The sequence below is a fragment of the Doryrhamphus excisus genome, linkage group LG3 (genome assembly GCF_037039965.1).
Source record: "Doryrhamphus excisus strain RoL-2023G ecotype Guam linkage group LG3, RoL_Dexc_Guam_v1.1, whole genome shotgun sequence".
In the NCBI taxonomy this organism is placed as follows: Eukaryota; Metazoa; Chordata; class Actinopteri; order Syngnathiformes; family Syngnathidae; genus Doryrhamphus; species Doryrhamphus excisus.
The window spans coordinates 7304631-7323515 of NC_136359.1; the positions used below are offsets into that span (position 1 = coordinate 7304631).

Below are 18885 nucleotides of genomic sequence, written 5' to 3' on the forward strand. Positions count from 1 at the left end.
GTATTCTCAGCTCAAACCGCAAAGTCAGTGACTTCTTCCAAATCATCCCAACACTCTTCCATTCTGTCCCTCAATGCTAAACAAGCAGCAGCCGAAGCTTTGGCTACGCAAAAGGTGATAAAAATAGTAAATGTACAAAATCAACAAAGGGAAGAAATTCAAAGACATGAGGTGGAAGAACAAGTCTTAAAAGCTGATACAGAAGCTAAAGAAAGGGAATTTGAAGCAGAAAGTGCTAAAAACAAGAGTGTAGTTTATAGCAGAAAGTGCTGAGAGAAAAATGAGGATGAAAAAGAAAAGAAGAGAAGTGGAACGACTAGAAGAACTTAAAAGGCATGTTGCAGCACAAGCAAGACTTCAAGTTTATTCAAAATCTCTCCATCCACCAGTTGCACTTAACCCTTTAAGTGAACCACTTTTCCATCACATCAAATACAAGTCTCCCATCCTCCTGTGGAAGCAGCCAAAGCAAGTCAAGTCCATCAGCAACATGAGGTAAAGTTCCCTCTACAGCAGGGGTCGGGAACCTTTTTGGCTAAGAGAGCCATGAAGGCCAGATATTTTAAAATGTGTATCTGTGAGAGCCATATACATTTTTTTAAACATTGAATGCAATAAAATGTGTGCATTTTTATGTAAGACCAACAGTTTTAGATAATGGGCTCTAATTGTGTAGACCAGGCACACTACCGCACGCCAATGGGGTGTGGCCAGCACACTTTCGTGAGCAGCGCAGTGTCTAATAATAAATCAAATACTTGTTGCCATTAATACAACTTCTGCTGCTGCATAATTTTGCACCATACTCAGTATATTTCATTCTTTTGACCATCTTTGCCAGAAGGCTTGGTTCTGCAGCTTTAGCTAGGTGACTATTTGACTAAAGGAGAAAAGTTTATATTTACATGTTGACATCTCAATGACCGAGGTAGACTACCGCATTACCCAGTAATAATCGAGTTTTGGTGTTTGACCTGGAAAATATCAGGAAAGATGGATATGGTCGGCCGTATTGCAGTAGAAAATAGATGGACGAATTAAAATGCATAAAAAAGTTGTTGATTTTTAATATTTTTAACAGTCATTTCTGTGATGTTTACTTTAAAATGTTAGCAAAAATACATTTTTATTGTGGTAAGAAATGCTTGAGAGCCAGATACAGTCATCAAAAGAGCCCTACCTGGCTCCCGAGCCATAGGTTCCCTACCTCTGCTCTACAGTATCCCTCTGTGCGCACCTCATATTCTGTTGCACAACCAACCAAGGAAGTTCCAGCCACTAAAGCAGTCAACCTTTCGACCTCTGATGAAGCTTCCATTGACCTTGTGAAGACACTTGCTGAAGCAATCATAGCTAACCGAGTTCCAATACCAGAACCTGACATCTTCAAAGGAGATCCCCTCAAGTACAATGATTGGAAGCTGTCTTTCTGTGCTCTGATTGATCGTAAAAACCTACCAACTCAAGAAAAACTGTTCTTTCTTCGCAAGTAAGTTGGAGGAACTGCTAAGAGAGCTATTGAAGGCCATTTCCTTGCAGGAACAGAAACGGCTTATCATGCTGCCTGGGGCATACTTGAAGACAGATTTGGTAATCCATTCATTGTTGCCAAAGCATACCGTGAGAAGATATATACTTGGCACAAAATTGGCCCCAAAGACAGCGAGAACCTTTGTGAGTTTGTTGATTTTCTAAACAGTGTGGAATCAGCTATGCCATATGTTCAAGGCCTACAAACACTCAACGACTGTGTAGAAAACCAAAGGATTATTGACAAACTACCAGATTGGTTGAGCTTGCGTTGGAACAGAGAAGTTACAATTTATCAAGACTAACACAAAATGTTTCCTGACTTCAGATATTTTGTGCAATTTCTCAACATGGAGGCTCGAATCGCATGCAATCCTATTACATCACTAAATGTAATGAAGCCAACTGACCAAGAACAAAGCCAATAGAACGAGAACAGTCCAAGTTTCAAAGAAATCAAAACTTAAGTGCTAAGACTTTCACAACTAACGCAAGTGAGAGAACAAACATCACATGCCTTTCCTGTAGGAAGCAAAACAAGTGCCGCAAAATTATGGAAAAAACAGAAGAAAGACTCAAGTTTGTACAACAGGAGAAGTTATGTTTTGGTTGTCTCAAGAATGGTCATAACTCCAAAGCCTGTACATCCAGGAGTGTGTGTGACTTATGTGGAAAACGTCACCCCACATGCCTTCATCAAGACCGTGAAAAGGGAGCTCAAGAACAAGGAAGAAGTAAAAAGCAAGCAACAAATGAAACCACGACAGATGAAAACAAAGGAGAGAAAAAACAGCAGTCTGAATCCATAGAAATGCAGCAAGTTACCTCCAACAGAGTTGTTCAAGAGAAAAAGGAAACTCATACTTCATCTATTGTTCCAGTCTATGTGTCCACGTCAACGGAACCAGGCAAGAAAGTTCTAGTGTATGCTTTCCTGCACAGTCAAAGTGACACAACTTTCATCTTGCAAAATGTAGCTGAAACGTGCATCAAGAAAGAGCCAGTAAAACTTAAAGTATCCACAATAACGTCAAAAACAAAGGTGGTGAAGAGCGAAAGGGTGCAAGGACTACAAAGTAAGAGGCATCGGCTTGGACACAGAAATAAAACTCCCAACAACCTACACCAGAAGTTACATACCAGCTAATAGATCTCATATACCTACATGTACAACTGCAAAGGCCTGGCCTCACTTGGAACATTTAACAGATGAAATGTCTCCTGAGCTTGACTGTGAAGTTGGATTGTTAATCGGCTACAACTGTCCCGAAGCCTTATGCGCAAAGGTCTGTGTTGGGTTGGAGCATTATCGGCTACAGCAGTAATGAGATCAAGTCTGAGGTTCAGTTTGTTTGTAGAACTCAAGTTCTTTATCACTCCAGCGGAAATACTTAAAGTATCTGAGTCAGACTTTACTGAAAGCTTCAGTGAAGATGTTCTAATATCACAAGAAGATATTAAGTTTTTGACGACAATGAGAGAAGGCATCAAGCAAAAGCCAAATGGACATTACGAAATGCCATTACCTTTCAAGGAAGAGAGGCCCAAGCTGCCAAACAACAAAGTATGTGCAGAACATCGACTCAGGTGTCTGGAAAAACGTTTTAGGAAAGATGACGTATACCACAAGGATTATGTGGCCTTTATTGGAGGACATAATAGCAAAAGGCGACGCCGAAAAGGTTTCAGAGCCAGAAAGAAACGACCACACCACATGGTATATCCCTCACCATGGGGTTTACCACCCACACAAGCCAGGGAAGATTTGTGTTGTATTTGATTGCTCAGCTAAGTTTCAGAATACATCGCTGAATGAGCATCTACTTACTCGACCAGATCTTACCAATACCCTTGTTGGGGTCTTGTCTCGCTTCCGCAAAGGACAATTAGCCCTCATGTGTGATGTGGAGCGGGTGTTCCATCAATTTCATGATGCACCAAGAGACCAAGACTACATCCGATTCCTGTGGTTGGAACAGGGCAATATAAAAGCTCCAGTGTCAGTGTTCTGCATGAAAGTTCACTTGTTTGGAGCTGCGTCATCACCTGGATGCACAAACTTTGCCTCAAGCACCTGGCTGCAGAAGGAGCAGGAAACTTTAGTGAAGTCACAGTGCGGTTTATACAGCGCGACCTTTATGACGATGATGGATTGACAAGTTTGGACAGTAAAGCAGAAGCCATCCAGCTTGTCAGAGAGGCAAGAGAACTGTGCAGTGCTGGTAAGCTCCACTTGCAAAAATTCATCACCAACAATCGGTTTTGCTTGACACAATCCCAAAGCAAGAACAGGCAGAAGGTGCAGCTGATCTGGATCTGGCCCTGGGAGAACAAAGAATGGAACGGGTTCTTGTGGTCCTGTGGTGCATTCGCTCCGATATGTTCCAGTTTAGTGTGAGGATAAAGGATCATACCTTTACTAGAAGAGGAGTATTGTCGACAGTTGCCTCAATTTTTTATCCTCTTGGATTTGTGGCACCGGTCATCTTGAAAAGTAAGCAGATTCTACAACGGATGTGTCAAGACAAGGTAGGATGGGATGAGCCACTTCCTGATCACCTCAGACCGCACTGGGAAGCATGGCTCCAAGACCTCCTTAATCTGTCTGAGGTTGAGATTCCACGGCACTATATACCACTAACAACCAAGGAAGTTCAGTGCTATGAACTTCACCATTTTTTGGATGCCAGTGTTTCTGGCTATGGAATGTGTTCTTACCTCAGGGCTGTTTCCAAGTCTGGAGAAGTCCATTGTGCTCTTGTCATGGGGAAGGCAAGGGTTGCACCAACAAAGATGACAACAATCCCAAGGCTAGAACTTTCAGCTGCACTAGTGGCAACGAGGACAAGTGATCTGCTGAAGAGAGAGATGGAGATGGAATCTTTACAGGAATACTTTGGGACTGACTCCAAGGTTGTCCTTGGGTACATTAATAATGAGGAAAAGAGATTTCATGCATTCGTCGCTAACTGAATCTAGCAAATAAGATTAAGGACACAACCAAGTCAGTGGCGATATGTCGCTTCCGAAAATAATCCGGCTGACCATGCTTCTCGTGGACTCTCTACTAAGGAGCTTGCAGAGTCTAACTGGTTCTCTGGACCTAGCTTCTTGTGGAAAAATGAACTTCCTAAAGAGGAAGAAATTAAGGTGGGAGAACTCAAAGACGACGAGCCAGAGATCAAAAGAGCACTGGTTCATATAACAAAGACAAAAGAACAAAGGTCTCTTGTAGACAGACTTGATAAGTTTTCAGACTGGAAGAGTGCCGTGAGGGCCATAGCAAGGCTTAAATGTTGCAGTGAAACGACACTTGAAGAAAGAACGAGTGCTGAACAATTCATCATCCATATAGTTCAACAAGATGCATTCAGAGATTAAATCAGGTCTCTAGTCCAAAAGAAAGGATTACAAAAGGTCAAAGGGTCAACTCAGCTGTACAGGTTAGACCCATTCATTGACAGCAAAGATATCCTGAGGGTGGGGGGGAAGATTAACACAAGCAACACTCCATCCCCACGTGAAACATCCAGCCATCCTCCCAAAAGGACATCACGTATCTTGAAAATGTTGAGCCTTTACATTCGCAATCTTGGTGAGTGTTTGGCATGTGTCATTCATTTTCCGGATGTCAGATTCAGGACCTGAAATTGATCTTATCTCAAGGTAGGTATTGTCAATGTCGACTTGGAAGGTGTTGATTCCATTTATGATCTCATCAATCAGGTCCTCGGCATCATTGCTCTTAATGGACCTTTTCAATCAATTGATGTGATATTTCCATCTTGTATACAGCTTCACAAATTTTGTGCTCAGATTGGTCACTTTATCATCTAGCAGAGAACGTCCTTTTTCAGTGAGTTTTCGCGTGTGTCCAATTTTCTTAATTTCAGGAGGGATTTGTGCGTCATCCATACCAACCTGAGATTGTGTGTCTTCACTGAGCTCACTCACATCCACGTACTGTGATAGGGTCATCTGCTTTGTATCACTTTGTCTGCATGTGTGTCCTCTTCATTTGGCAGAAGGGTCTTTTCTTTTTTGTACGGCATGTTGAATGTGTCAGTGTATGATGTGATGAAGTATTAATAAAATGAATTCACTTCTCTAAACTATGCTAATGTAAATCTCCTTGTCTCCTAACTTGACCTTTGCATAATGTACATATAACACATTATCATAAAATACTTGAATGAGCAATAATATGAACCACTCACTTGGAAGAGCAATACTTAAGATACTCAGAAATTAAAGCACTTTGTTTCTTAGTGACTAACTGCAGAGAAAATGCCCACTGCTGATTAAAGAAAGAGCACAAATTAAATGTCTTAGTGATAAACTTAATGACAGCTAGCAAATACTTGCGTTACTTCCAAGACACCTTTCTTCTGTGTGCTTGCTTGTGTAACCTTGTAGCTTGTCCTTCACACAACACCTCGATGTAGCTCTTCTCGCTCCCGTTGCGGCTTGTAACTTGCCGTCTTCCACTCGAGTCTTCGTCGATGCAGAAGTGTTCTACAGTGCCGCCACTCGATTGATCCATAGACTCCAGTTCCTTTTACAAATGTTGATTTCCTTTCGTCGTGGAACCTCGTAGAACTAATGTACAAAAAATAACATGAAAATTCACACGGCAGTTAAACATCAGCGGCACTGTCGTGTCAAAGTTAATAACAAATATAAATAGCACTCACCACTTTAGGCTGCTTCTCAATCAATGGCGGAGTCACAACTCTACAAAACTCTGCTCTTAACAGTGTCTAGAATCCTTTTATAGTGACATTTACATCTCTTGAGCAGTTGTCCTTCTTATACCTTTCTCAAAATGCACGAGCGCCACCTAACGGCCGTAACTGTCCTTAACTTTAGGAAGTGATGAACTTAGTTTGCTATAGTTCAAAATAAAAGTATACATTTCAAATTAACAGCGTTACAGCGGCAGTCACACTTTTATTGATTCATCCCTCACTCCCCACCCCACACACTTCCGGGTTCCTCTCTGCGCTAAACCGCATGGGTAATGTAGTCCACGAACCCACGCGTCTCTTTTTAAGCATTTTAGCGTCTTCTTTAGCACTTAAGGTTCAAATTTAATTATACTGTGATGATGATAATAATCTTAATCATAATAATATAACAAACATGCAATATTTCCTTGAATACGTCATCTTTCACTCTGTCAAGGTGGCATATTCTCACAGGCGCTTGGTCCTGTCAAACGTTTGCAGCATTTCCTGCCATGTGACTAAGACTCCACTTTATATCTCGTAGTTTCATCTTTTTATGTCAAACTTTACACTCTTTTATCTCACATCATGATTTTTATTTCCTACTGATGACAGTTGACTCTTATGTAATAATCCATAGTTAAGTACGTCTTTTTCATTTGGTATCTCCATTGGTCAGGGCGGCCATGATGGCATCGGGCGGCCAAGCGTCTTCCTCCAGCGAGTGTGGCGCGTCCGCCAGCAGCAGACGGGCAGGCTTTGGGACGAAGGGACGTCACACGCACAGCCCGTCATGGCTGTCCAGATGACCTCTCATGTGCGACATCACGCTTCCGAAATCGGACAACCTTTCATTGCAGACCGGACAGGAAAAGCTGCTCTCTTTGTCATGCGTGCGCACGTGCGCCGTCAAGGCGTCGTGCCGGGTGAATGTTTTGCCGCAGAGGGAGCAGGAGTGCGGTTTCTCCCCGGTGTGCGTCCTCATATGCCGGCTCAAACTGTCCTTGAGGGAGAAGCTTTTCCCGCACACCGAGCAGCTGAAAGGTTTCTCTCCCGTGTGCGTGCTCATGTGCGACAGCAACGTTCCGCTGAGAGAGAATCGCTTGCCGCAAACCAAACAAGCGTATGGTTTCTCTCCCGTGTGCGTTCTCATGTGTCGAGTCAAATTGTCCTTCCGAGTGAATCTCTGAGCGCAAACAGAGCAGGTCAGACGTTTCTTACCAGTCTTCTTTTCAGGCCTCGGACCACGGTCTTCATCCCCGTGGTCTTCATCCTCACGGTCTCCACCAGCGTCTGCTGTGCCGCTCCGAGGCTCCGCCCCTCCCTTCTCGCTCGGCCTGTGATGGAGCTGTGAGGACTCGGGGGGTCGGTCTTCACGCTCTCCAGTCTTCATGGAGACGCCCGTCGGTGCGGCCTCCTCCGGCCCTGGAAGATACTCGCCTTCCTCGGTGGCCCACAGTTCCTCCTCTTCCTCTTTCACGTGGGAGGTCTGGGGGCGACCCTTTTCCCGAAGACCAACGTCTGCGGGACACAACATGAAGACTTCACTTAAGTTACCTTCTTTGCTTTTCAGCCGTTTGGAAAAACTTCAGCCTTCCTTTTTTCTGGATCATCAGCTCACCTTGTGGATTACATATTTTTGTTTGTTAATGTTTTATACTCGACGCCCTGCAAACCCTTCCGGACCGGACTCGCTAATCACATCACAAGAGTTTGCTCAAGATCATTGGAGCAAAGAACCATCCTGTCAGAGCTTTTTCTTTGTACTGCGACCATATATAATACCAAGTAACCCCCCAGCAAATACCCCCCCCCCCCCCGCTCCCAGGACCCTACAGGACCCCCACACGCACTACGCTATTTGGGTGGCTTCCATCAGGTCGGAGACTAAGACCCACAACCTGATACACGAGTAGCGTATGTACCAGGACCGCCATCTTGGAATACATATTTACATATTTTGGTACCGTAATCTCAGGTCCGGTACAATATTAAACGGAAGATAGGATGAATAAGCCAACATGCCTTCAACGTGGATCGCCATTTGCGTTTTCCAAAAAGCTTCCAGTTGTTGACGTTGCCGCTCGTTCTCCTCTCTCGTTCGAGAAAGTTCCTCCTCGTAGGACGCGATCGTTCTTTCAAACAAGGCCAGTAGTTCATCGGCCGCCGCCATGAGCCGCTTCTTCACCAACTCTTTCAGCATTTTCTATGTCTTGTTGGCGCTACTCGGAAGTCCCTTTGAAGTGTTGCTGCGAACTTTCGCTTTTTTCGTCTTCGAGGGAGGTTTTACGGCAGCCTAGTTTCAAGGAGGCCACGCTTCCGCCATCTTGCAGCGGTGTCGAAGACTGCTCACGAGAAGAAGGGCCCACAACAACAGTTTTATTGCAACTTTATTGCAGGAAATCTGTTCAACACGAACACAAGATGTGCTTTATGGCGGTAAACACAACAGCGTAACACTTGCAGCTATTGGTGTGCATCACAAATCGTCTTCAATACCGTTGCAAGATGGCGGCGCACAACCCAATTGAAGAAAAGGCGGGGTTACATGGTTACACGGCCCATGTCGCACACTCCGTTACAGTCGGTGGCGGTAAGCACGAATCTGCCATTAAAGCAAAAGAAGAAGAAAAGGCGGAAGTTAGCAAGAGGACCCGAAACCAGGCGAAACACCAAAATGTCGTTTAACAAAGAGTTTGTAAAGGAGCGGCTGATGGTGGCTGCCGACGACATATCCGACATGTTTGATAGAGCGATCGCGTCCTTCGAGGAGGAACTTTCTCGAACGAGAGAGGAGAACCAGCGGCAACGGCAGCAACTGGAAGATGTTCGCCAGCATCAAGCCTTGCAAGACGCTGGAGGTTTGTACGTTTATGAAGAACAGCAGTATGACGATGATGATGATGATACCGTAATACCACTCGCTGAACACGATGCCCAGCTCCGAATTGCCGAGACGCCAGCCTCTGCTGAATTCGCAAGCGTTTGGGGAATAACCCCCCCCATCAAAACCAACATAAAATGGTCAATTCGGCTGTGAATGCCGAAAATGACTACGTAATTTGGACTTTTTAATCTCATTAATTGTAATGAAATTAATTAGTTTCTTATCTCCTAAGTTTGACGTTTTATCGGAATGATGACGTTCTTAAACCATAATTTGGTCTTTATATCGCTTCATTTTCTCGTCCTATCGTTGGCTGCCCTGGGGGGGGGGGGGGGGGGGGGGGGTCAAGTGCTTCCCAGTGACGGCATTAACAAGAGCCACGCTTGGAGGTCCGGGAATATATGGTCGTGTACCGTCAGTCCGTGGTGGTCAGTCATGCACGGCGTGCCACATGGTGGTTGTCAAGGCTCCACAAAGCCGTTCCATCCTTTTCAGGTCCTCCTGGGTCAAGTTTGATGCGCCTGAGCTAAAGTGTGTTTGTGTCCTGCAGACGTCCAGCAGATGATTGGTGGACAAGAACAACGTACCACTCAGATGCGGGCAGGGGCCTCCGCAGTGAAGCAGGAGGATCCCCAGCCCCCCCACTTTAAAGAGGAAGAGGAGGAACTGTGACGCAGCAGGAAGTGATGACGTGTGACACCGGTTCCCTCGTTCTTTTGTTTAACACAGGATTAGGATTAACACTCGACTGCTAATGTGTTTGTGCTGTGGCAGTTTCAAAATAAAAGTGAAATAACACCAAAGGACAACACAATCAATATTCATCAGTCTGCAGTTGTGGGTAGAGCTTGGCTTGGACAGCATTGCTCTGATTGACCAATCAGAGGAAGTCTGAAGAAAAGTTGAGCATTGCATCCTTTTCTGTGCGTCCAGGCGACCGTGTGGTTGCAAGTAAACTGGTTTTTCCAATGTTTCAGGCCTGGGAACGCCTTAGGATCTGCTGGGAAGAGCTGGACGAAGTAGCCAGGGAGAGGGAAGTCAGGCTCTCCCTGCTTAGGCTGCTATCCCCCCAACCCGACCTCAGATACGTGGGTGGATGGACGGACATCAAGAAGAGGATAATAGAGCAGGCACTTCCCAGTTGGGGCTTCTTCCTCCATCATCAATCCCTGACCCGTACGCTAGATAAGCAGCCGTTCCATGCACAAACAAAATGTACGTCAAAAACATCCTTGTGGTCATCGGTTGTATCACATTGAGTCAAAACCACCACCTTGTCTGATGAGTATCTGAGTTTGATGTCCGAGAGCAGGACGATGGGCGCATCAATAAACGATACAAACAGTAGCCGATGTGCTACGACCGAATGTCCAAGGGTTTTTGGTTCCAATCCTGTTTCTGCTGACCGCTTTGTTGTTTTCACACCCCCTCCGGGTTTAACTCCTCCTCCTCCCAGGCCGAGCCCAACCCTTTCTTGCTGACCTTTTCATCCTCTGTGCTTTCTCCTGTGATGCAACATGCCGTCCTTCCAAGTGAATTCCCGACCACACACGGAACAACTAAAAGGTTTTTCTCCAGTGTGCGTCGTCATGTGCGAGTTCACGTGTGAGCTTCGGGAGAATCGTCTGTCACAAACAGAAAAGCTACAAGGTTTTTCTCCAGTGCGAGTCCTCATGTGTCGTGTCAAGTAGTACCTTAGAGAAAATGTCTTGCCACAAACTGAGCAACTGTGGGGTTTCTCTCTGGTGTGAATGGTCATGTGCAATGCCAAGTGTGATTTTCGAGAGAATTGATGGTTACATACCAGCTAAAAGGTTTCTCTCCAGTGTGCGTTTTCAGGTGTCTTGTCAAAGGACTTTAAAGAAAACCGATCCCCACAAACTGAACAACTGTAAAGAGTTTTCTCTGGAGTGGGTTGCCATGTGCGATTCCATGTGTGTCTTTCGTGAGAACCGTTTGGCACAAACTGAACAGCTAAAAGGTTTTTCTCCCGTGTGAGTTCTCATGTGAGATTCCATGTGTGACCTTTGAGAGAATCCTTTGTCGCAAACGGTACAGCTGTCAGCTGTCAACAGCTTTTTTCTCTGGCATGAGCTGCTGTGTGTGCATTCCCATGTGTGATAGCCAGTGTGAGTTTCGAGAAAAATGTTTGCCACAAACCCAACAACTAAAAGCTTTTTCTCCTGCTGCATCAAAGTCAACCTATGCGTAAACGTTTTATCACAAACGGAACAACACAAGGTTTTTCCCGCGTCGGTCAACACTTGATGGTTCAAGTTGCATTTTTACCAGTCTTCCTTTTAGCGTTCGGAGTGGCTGCCATCCGTGTGAGTCCTCGTTTCGCTGCCCAGACCTCCTTGGGTGGGGTCCCAGTCTTGTGGCGCCGAAACCTCGTCTGCTGGGGATCCTCCACGGTGGTCTCCGCCAGCTTCTGTGGTCATGCTGGTCGTTGCCGGGATAAAAATTGGATTTTTATACGTTCGATGCGCTGGAATGGTCGTGAAGGACTTGAAATGGATGCCAGCATGGCCAAGGGGGGAAATATGGCATAAGGTCCGTGATTGACTTGGTCCACCCATCAGACAGGTAGCATCCGGGACACGACAATGACACCATTAGGCTCCATAGAATTATCTTCAATATCTACCAAAATGTTTCATTTGTTAGTGTACGATATGGCACACGAAACAGATGCGGTACTTGTGCTTCTTGGGTTATTCGGCCATCTTGGATCACACGGCTAAGACTACATCTCGCGATACTTAGCCCACACTTTACGGCAGCCTGTACGGCAACCACGTGGCCCAACAATAGACCCTCGGCGTTGGTGACTTCCGTCCAAAGAAGAGTTTGATTGACAGCGAGTTAACAAACAGGGTGCAAACACCAAAGCACCAAGATGGCGCCCACGTTGCCAAGATATACGGGAAGATGACATCGACAATAAAAGCACTTTTCCTAACACACAGGGCGTTTACTATCAAACGTGCAGTATACAGTGTGCCATAAAGAACAAGGAAAGTGAAAATACCTTCAGCGTGTAACACACTAGCAGTCTTGCTAAAGGCTTCCTGTTGTCGCTCCTTCTCCCCTCTCGTTCGAGAAAGTTCCTCCTCGTAGGACGCTACGGTTCTTTCAAACAGCGCCAATATTTCATCGGCCGCCGCCATCAGTTGCTCCTTCAACATTTTGTATGTTTCTTTACTCGGTAAACTGCGTCGCCTTCGCCCTTTGTCTGGCGTCTGCCTTTGTTTTTCTTCGGTGGTTTTACGGCGGCCACACATCGGTGACGTCACACTGTCGCCATCTTGCGGCGGCGGCATTTTCTTCCTTTGGTTTAATGGCGGGTTGCAACCATGACTTTAAAAAAGGTGCATACCGCCACCTACTGCACCAGAGTATGTATCTATGGGCACATTACATATTATGTTAATAAATATTCTAATATTCTATAATCTTGATAATGGTCATCATTATTTTAATAATCTATATTCTTTTATACAGTCCTGTGTCCTTTAAATACCTTATCACCATCCTCTGTATATCTCTAACACCCTCACCAACTTCGCTCTTCCCTATATTTCCTACAATGTAACAGTACATGTTTCCACATTCTCTATGACCTTACATTCTATACATACTTCACATGTGCTTTTACCTACTAAAAATGTGCTTTAACCCAGTATGATCCAACCTTGTTAAGGTAGTTTCCTCTTTTTTGTTTTTCATCTTCACCCCGTGTGTTTTAACATCTTTTTGTACTTTGTCGTATTGCCTTCTGCTTTGCCATTTTTCCATGATTTGCTTTTTGATAACTGCCTTTATTTCTCCTTTACCCATAGGTACATTGATCATGTCCATCATTCTAGTCCCTCTTTTACAGATGGCTCAAAAAAGGAAGAAGGGAAGGTTGGGATTGGAGTTTATATACCCTCAATGAATTATAGTATTGCAAAAAGAATACCAGATCAGCTCTCAGTTTATACAGCTGGAATGATGGCAATCATTATGGGATTGCAATGGATAGAGGAAGTTAAACCAGAGAGAGTGCTATGTTGCGTAGACTCTTTGTCAGCTATACAGTATCAAAAGTATGAAATCAAGTAGAGAAGATTTATAATTGGAAATACACCAAAGCCTATTCCAATTAAGAATGCTGAAAATAGAAATACGATTCTGCTGGGTGCCTGCACATATTGGAGTGGAGGGGAATGAGGGAGCTGATGGAATAGCTAAGTAATTATAATGTGTATTTCTTATATATTGACTTGTTTTAGCTCCTTTCCCTCCATCATCCCACTTACTTATATCTATATCTAGTTCCGGTTTTGGGAAAAGCCAGATAGGAACACAACTAGGGTGTTAGATTATTAATATCTATAGTATTTAATTGATATTCCTCTGCTATGCCTGTCATTTTCCATCCAAAGTTATTGCCTTTAGTTGAATTATACAGCCAGCAGTCCTGGATCACATGCTTAGCCAAGTTTCCGTGTCGGCATCCTTTAGTCGACTCCAGTATATCAGCATAAGTTGGTCTCTTCTGAGATCGTACGGTACTTCTCCTACCTCTATCTGCATTGCTTTAATCTGAGTTGATGGAATTGCACCTGTACAAATGCTGAATGCTTTCTATATATTTCTTTCTATTTTCCATAAATGTGTTTTAGCTGCAGCGCCGTAAACAAAACTGCCATAGTCTATTGTTGCTCTCATCAACGCTCTCTATATACATCAGTGATTGTTTATCTGCTCCCCATTCCGTACCTGTAACAGCTCTCATTACATTTATTATCTTTTTGCATTCATCTACTACCTTTTCTACATGTATTTTCCATGTACCTTTCTGATCCAACCATATCCCAAGATATTTAAATGCGTCCACTTTAACCATGTTTTGGTCATACAGCTTCAGGTTCTGGTTTTTAATGCCTTTTTTCTTGGTTATGACCATGTAGCAAGACTTAGTGGCGATATCCTAAAGCCCCAATCATACGACCATTTTTCCACTTTCTTAATTGCTTCTTTAGTTTTGCTGATTACATTTGAGAGGTCTCGTCCCCTTGCCCATATAGCCTCATCATCTGCGTATAGGGCGGATCCGATCCTTCCATAAATATCCATAATTATATCATTTATCATTATATTAAATAATACTGGGCTAATAACACTGCCTTGTGGGATGCCGTTTTCTATATGATATTCGCCAGGTATTTCGACTCCAACCTTTACTTTAAATTTTCTCTCAGATAAGAAATCAAGAACCCAGTTATAGAGCCTGCCTTTTATTCCCATCCTGTTCATCTTGATCAATAGCCCTTCTCGCCACATAGAGTCATATTCTTTTTCCATATCCAAAAATATAATATTCATCAGCTGCTTCACTTTAAAGGTCTTCTCTATTTCATTACATACTTTGACTACAGCATCCATTGTTGACCGTCCTTTTCTAAAGCCACACTGGTATGGTGCATACAGCTCTCGACTTTCCAGGAAGTACTGGAGTCTCCTGGCTATTATTTTCTCCATCCACTTGCATAGGTGTGAGGTTAGAGCAATGTGTCTGTAGTTTTCGGGACGCTTTGGATCCTTGCCAGGTTTATTAAATGGTATTAGTGCACTTTTCCAATATTCCGGTAGTTTTCCTTCTTCCCGTATCTTATTAAATAGGTAAAGTATTCTTTCCATCATATTTTCCGGCAATTTCTAAAACATAACATAACTCAGCTGGTCTTCTCCTGTAGCAGTGTTTTTACTTCCATTTAATCTTATTATCAATTCATTCCTATTAATTTCAGTATCCGTCACACCTTCTTCTTGATCTTGTTTAATATACACAGTCCTATTATCTACTATCATTATTTCTTTTCTCCTTCTATGATTATCATCTAGGTGATCACCATGTAGAGTAGCCAACTTTTTCCCCAACACATTTGCTTTTTCTTAATCAGTCAGAGCAATTACTCCATCATCTTCTAATACAGGTATTTTATCAATGGTTTTCCCCACTCATCTTCTTCAGCATTAACCATACAGCCCCCATCTTGGTTTCCCTTCCAATAGAAGAGCAGTAATCCCTCCATGCATTTTGTTTACTGCTCTTCATTACTTTCTGAGCTAAAGCTTCCTCTGATATTTTATTAGGTTTTCTTGATTGAGATTCTTCCTTAACATTCTTAGCGCATTATTCCGTTCTTTTATGGCCGTGGAGCATTTGTCATTCCAACATGGGACCATAATCCCCCCCCCCCCCCCCCATCGACTGTTCTACCAGGGATGCTCTCCATTGCTGCTTTCAATATGGGTTTTGTGATTTTTGAAACGCATTCTTCAATACCACCTTCCATTGGAATTATTTGAGCATTTCTCTCTGAATTTCCCCCAATCTGCTTTAGAGAATCTCCATTTTTATGTCTGGGCCTACCTTGTATATTTATTTCAGTGTTTATTGTACATAGAATTGGGAAATGATCACTTCTTATACTTATACTTACTAATATACTTATATCTACGTACAGTGCATCCGGAAAGTATTCACAGCGCTTCACTTTTTCCACATTTTGTCATGTTACAGCCTCATTCCAAATCTTTTACCTCAAAATTCTACACAAAATACTCCATTATGACAATGTGAAAAAGTTTTTTTTTTGACTTTTTTTGAATTTATTAAAAATAGAAAATTAAGAAATCACATTTACATAAGTATTCACAGCCTTTGCCATGAAGCTCAAAATTGAGCTCAGGTGCATCTTTTTTCCACTGATCATCCTTGAGCTCTTTCTACAGCTTAATTGGAGTCCACCTGCAGTAAATTCAGTTGATTGGACATGATTTGGAAATATAATAACCGTCTATATAAGGTCCCACAGTTGACTGTGCATGTCAGAGCACAAACACCAAGCATGAAGTCAAAAGAACTGTCTGTAGACCTGCGAGACAGGATTGTCTTGAGGCACAAATCTGGGGAAGGATACACAAATATTTCTGCTGCTTTGAAGGTCCCAATGAGCACAGTGGCCTCCATTATTCGTAAATGGAAGACGTTTGGAACCACCAGGACTCTTCCTAGAGCTGGTCGGCCTTCTAAACTGAGCGATCGGGGAAGAAGGGACTAAGTGACCAAGGCCCCGATGGTCACTCTGTCAGAGCTCCAGCGTTCCTCTGTGGAGAGAGGAGAGCCTTCCAGAAGGACAACCATCTCTGCAGCAATCCACCAATCAGGCCTGTATGGTAGAGTGGCCAGACGAAAGCCACTCCTTAGTAAAAGGAACATGGCAGCCCGTCTGGAATTTGCCAAAAAGCACCTGAATGACTCTCAGACCATGAGAAACAAAATTCTCTGGTCTGATGAGACAAAGATTGAACTCTTTGGTGTGAATGCCAGGCGCCATGTTTGGAGGAAACCAGGCACTGCTCATCACCAGGCCAATACCATCCCTACAGTGAAGCATGGTGGTGGCAGCATCATGCTGTGGGGATGTTTTTCAGCAGCAGGAACTGGCAGACTAGTCAGGATAGAAGGAAAAATGAATGCAGCAATATATAGAGATATCCTGGATGAAAACCTGCTCCAGAGCGCTCTTGAGCGAAGGTTCATTTTTCAGCAGGACAACGACCCGAAGCACACAGCCAAGATCTCAAAAGATTGGCTTCAGAACCACTCCGTGAATGTCCTGGAGTGGCCCAGCCAGAGTCCAGACTTGAATCCGATCCAACATCTCTGGAGAGATCTGAAAATGGCTGTGCACAGACGTCTCCCATCCAACCTGATGGAGCTTGAGACTTATTGCAAAGAAGAATGGGCAAAACTGCCTAAAGATAGGTGTGCTAAACTTGTGGGATCATATTCAAAAAGACTTGAGGCTGTAATTGCTGCCAAAGGTGGATCAACAAAGTATTAAGCAAAGGCTGTGAATACTTATGTAAATGTGATTTTTTCTTTTTCTATTTTTAATAAATTCAAAACATGTCAAAAAAACCTTTTTTCACATTGTCATAATGGAGAATTTTGTGTAGAATTTTGAGGTAAGAGATTAATTTAATTCAGTTTGGAATGAGGCTGTAACATGACAAAATGTAGAAGAAGTGAAGCGCTGTGAATACTTTCCGGATGCACTGTATATTTATATATATACTGATATCCATAAACTCTTCCATAACAGTTCCATTATGATCTGTTTGCCTACTACCCCATAGATTATTATGTGCATTAAAGTCCCCACACCATATCTGCTTGTCTTCGTCACAAACTTCTCTAATGTTTCTATATCTAATCATTTACATGGGTTATAAATATGAACAATTATTAGTCTTCTTTTGATTGGTACACTTCTGTTAATCTACTAAATGCTATTCCATCCCTCACATATGTTGCACAACCTCCACCTTGGTTTTCCTTTCTGTCATATCTCACTGACTGATATCCATCTACGTACTATAAAGTCTAGGTGTGGTCTGAGCCATGTTTCTTGCACACATACGTATAATATCAGGTTTTCCCCCCATTTCTGTTCTATATTTCTTGAGTTATTGTCCATTTGCTATCAAGCGTCTTGCATTCCATTGTAAGATGTGGAGTACTCGGCCATCTCTGTGTGGAGTTTGCATGTTCTCCCCGTGCATGCGTGGGTTTCCTCCCACATTCCAAAAACATGCTAGGTTAATTGGCGACTTCAATTTGTCCATAGGTATGAATGTGAGAGTGAATGGTTGTTTGTCTATATGTGCCCTGTGAATGATGCGGAGTACCATTATGATTTTAGTGAACCTGTTGAGAATCTACATCATTTTGAATGGTTAGCATTTCCTCTGCTTTTATGTCCTTGATGTTTAAGAATTGTTCTGCTGCTACCACAACCGTTTTAATCCTGTCACTTTTCCTTTCTTGCTTAATGGCCACATCGATAACTTTGCATATGAATGCTATATTTTTTCTTCACAACTAAGGTGTCTTCTTCTATTGGCCACTTACGTTTACATTTCTGTTGGGGGGCAGGCCATTCTATTTGAGGTTTTCTAGGGCCTGTTCTCTGAGGCAGCCCTACTGCATGTCCTGTACACTCACTACTGGTTTCCGGCAAGTCTACTGCTTTATTTTGCTTACTTCCACACCTATGTTCTTCACTGCTTCAGCATACGATACCTTGTTCTCGATTTGACATCTTTGCACTTCTTTGGCATGCCTTTGGACTTCACATCCAGCATATGCAGCACTTAAGCTTGACGTCACTAGTACACTTCCCATAATCAAGTTCTCCGTCACATTTTGCACATCTTTGCCTCGAATGACATTGCTGTGCGGTGTGTCCCATCCTCTGGCATTTAAAGCATCTCAGTGGTTGTGGGATGTATTCCCTCACCCTAAAGTTCACACAGCCTATATGGATCTCAGCCGGCGTTGTTTTTTCAAAGACAACTAGTACAGATTTTATTCCTCCTCTGCTGGTTTGAAGTCTTTTGACCTCAATTATTTTTCCTCCTCGAATTTCTCTCCTGACTTCTTCTGTTGTCATTTCCAATGGTACATTTGATATAACTTTAAAAAAAAGATATAACTCCTCTGACTGCTGCGATTCCTGGTATATGTACTTTTATCTGACCACCATCAAGGTATTTCAGTTTCATTATATTATCTTCCATCAATCCATTTTCCTCTGCTTATCCGGGTCCGGGTCGCGGGGGCAGCAGTCTCAGTAGGGAAGTCCAGACTTCCCGGTCCCCGGCCACCTCCTCCAGCTCCAC

At 43.3% G+C, this 18885-nt stretch overlaps 2 protein-coding genes across 3 annotated transcripts; one reads left to right on the forward strand and one right to left on the reverse strand.

The window, feature by feature from the left end:
- Positions 1 to 6395: 6395 nt before the first annotated feature.
- Positions 6396 to 8575, reverse strand: LOC131127575 (uncharacterized). The gene is made up of 2 exons (XM_078789580.1): positions 8283 to 8575; positions 6396 to 7778 (listed from the first exon to the last, which is right to left on the reverse strand). Exons 1-2 carry the CDS (start codon positions 8458 to 8460, stop codon positions 7033 to 7035), a joined length of 924 nt encoding a protein of 307 aa, XP_078645706.1. The 5' UTR covers positions 8461 to 8575; the 3' UTR covers positions 6396 to 7032.
- Positions 8194 to 11244, forward strand: LOC144898265 (uncharacterized). 2 transcript variants are annotated; one of them, XR_013627168.1, is made up of 3 exons: positions 8194 to 9118; positions 9695 to 10045; positions 10122 to 11244. XR_013627168.1 is itself a non-coding variant. In XM_078789586.1 (3 exons), exons 1-2 carry the CDS (start codon positions 8806 to 8808, stop codon positions 9814 to 9816), a joined length of 435 nt encoding a protein of 144 aa, XP_078645712.1. In that variant the 5' UTR covers positions 8194 to 8805; the 3' UTR covers positions 9817 to 9835; positions 10122 to 11226. The 2 variants fall into 2 exon arrangements, 1 of the variants encoding a protein (XP_078645712.1); XM_078789586.1 differs by having other exon boundaries at positions 9695 to 9835; positions 10122 to 11226.
- Positions 11245 to 18885: the final 7641 nt, after the last annotated feature.

Bases quoted from the DNA above. Each gene is read 5' to 3' on its own strand.
- LOC144898265 (XM_078789586.1), top strand. From the start codon at position 8,806: ATGGTTACACGGCCCATGTCGCACACTCCGTTACAGTCGGTGGCGGTA. The intron at 9,119-9,694 runs GTTTGTACGTTT...TGTGTCCTGCAG, and splicing joins AGCCTTGCAAGACGCTGGAG to ACGTCCAGCAGATGATTGGT.
- LOC131127575 (XM_078789580.1), bottom strand. From the start codon at position 8,460: ATGCTGAAAGAGTTGGTGAAGAAGCGGCTCATGGCGGCGGCCGATGAA. The intron at 7,779-8,282 runs GCATGTTGGCTT...TGTGTCCCGCAG, and splicing joins AATGGCGATCCACGTTGAAG to ACGTTGGTCTTCGGGAAAAG.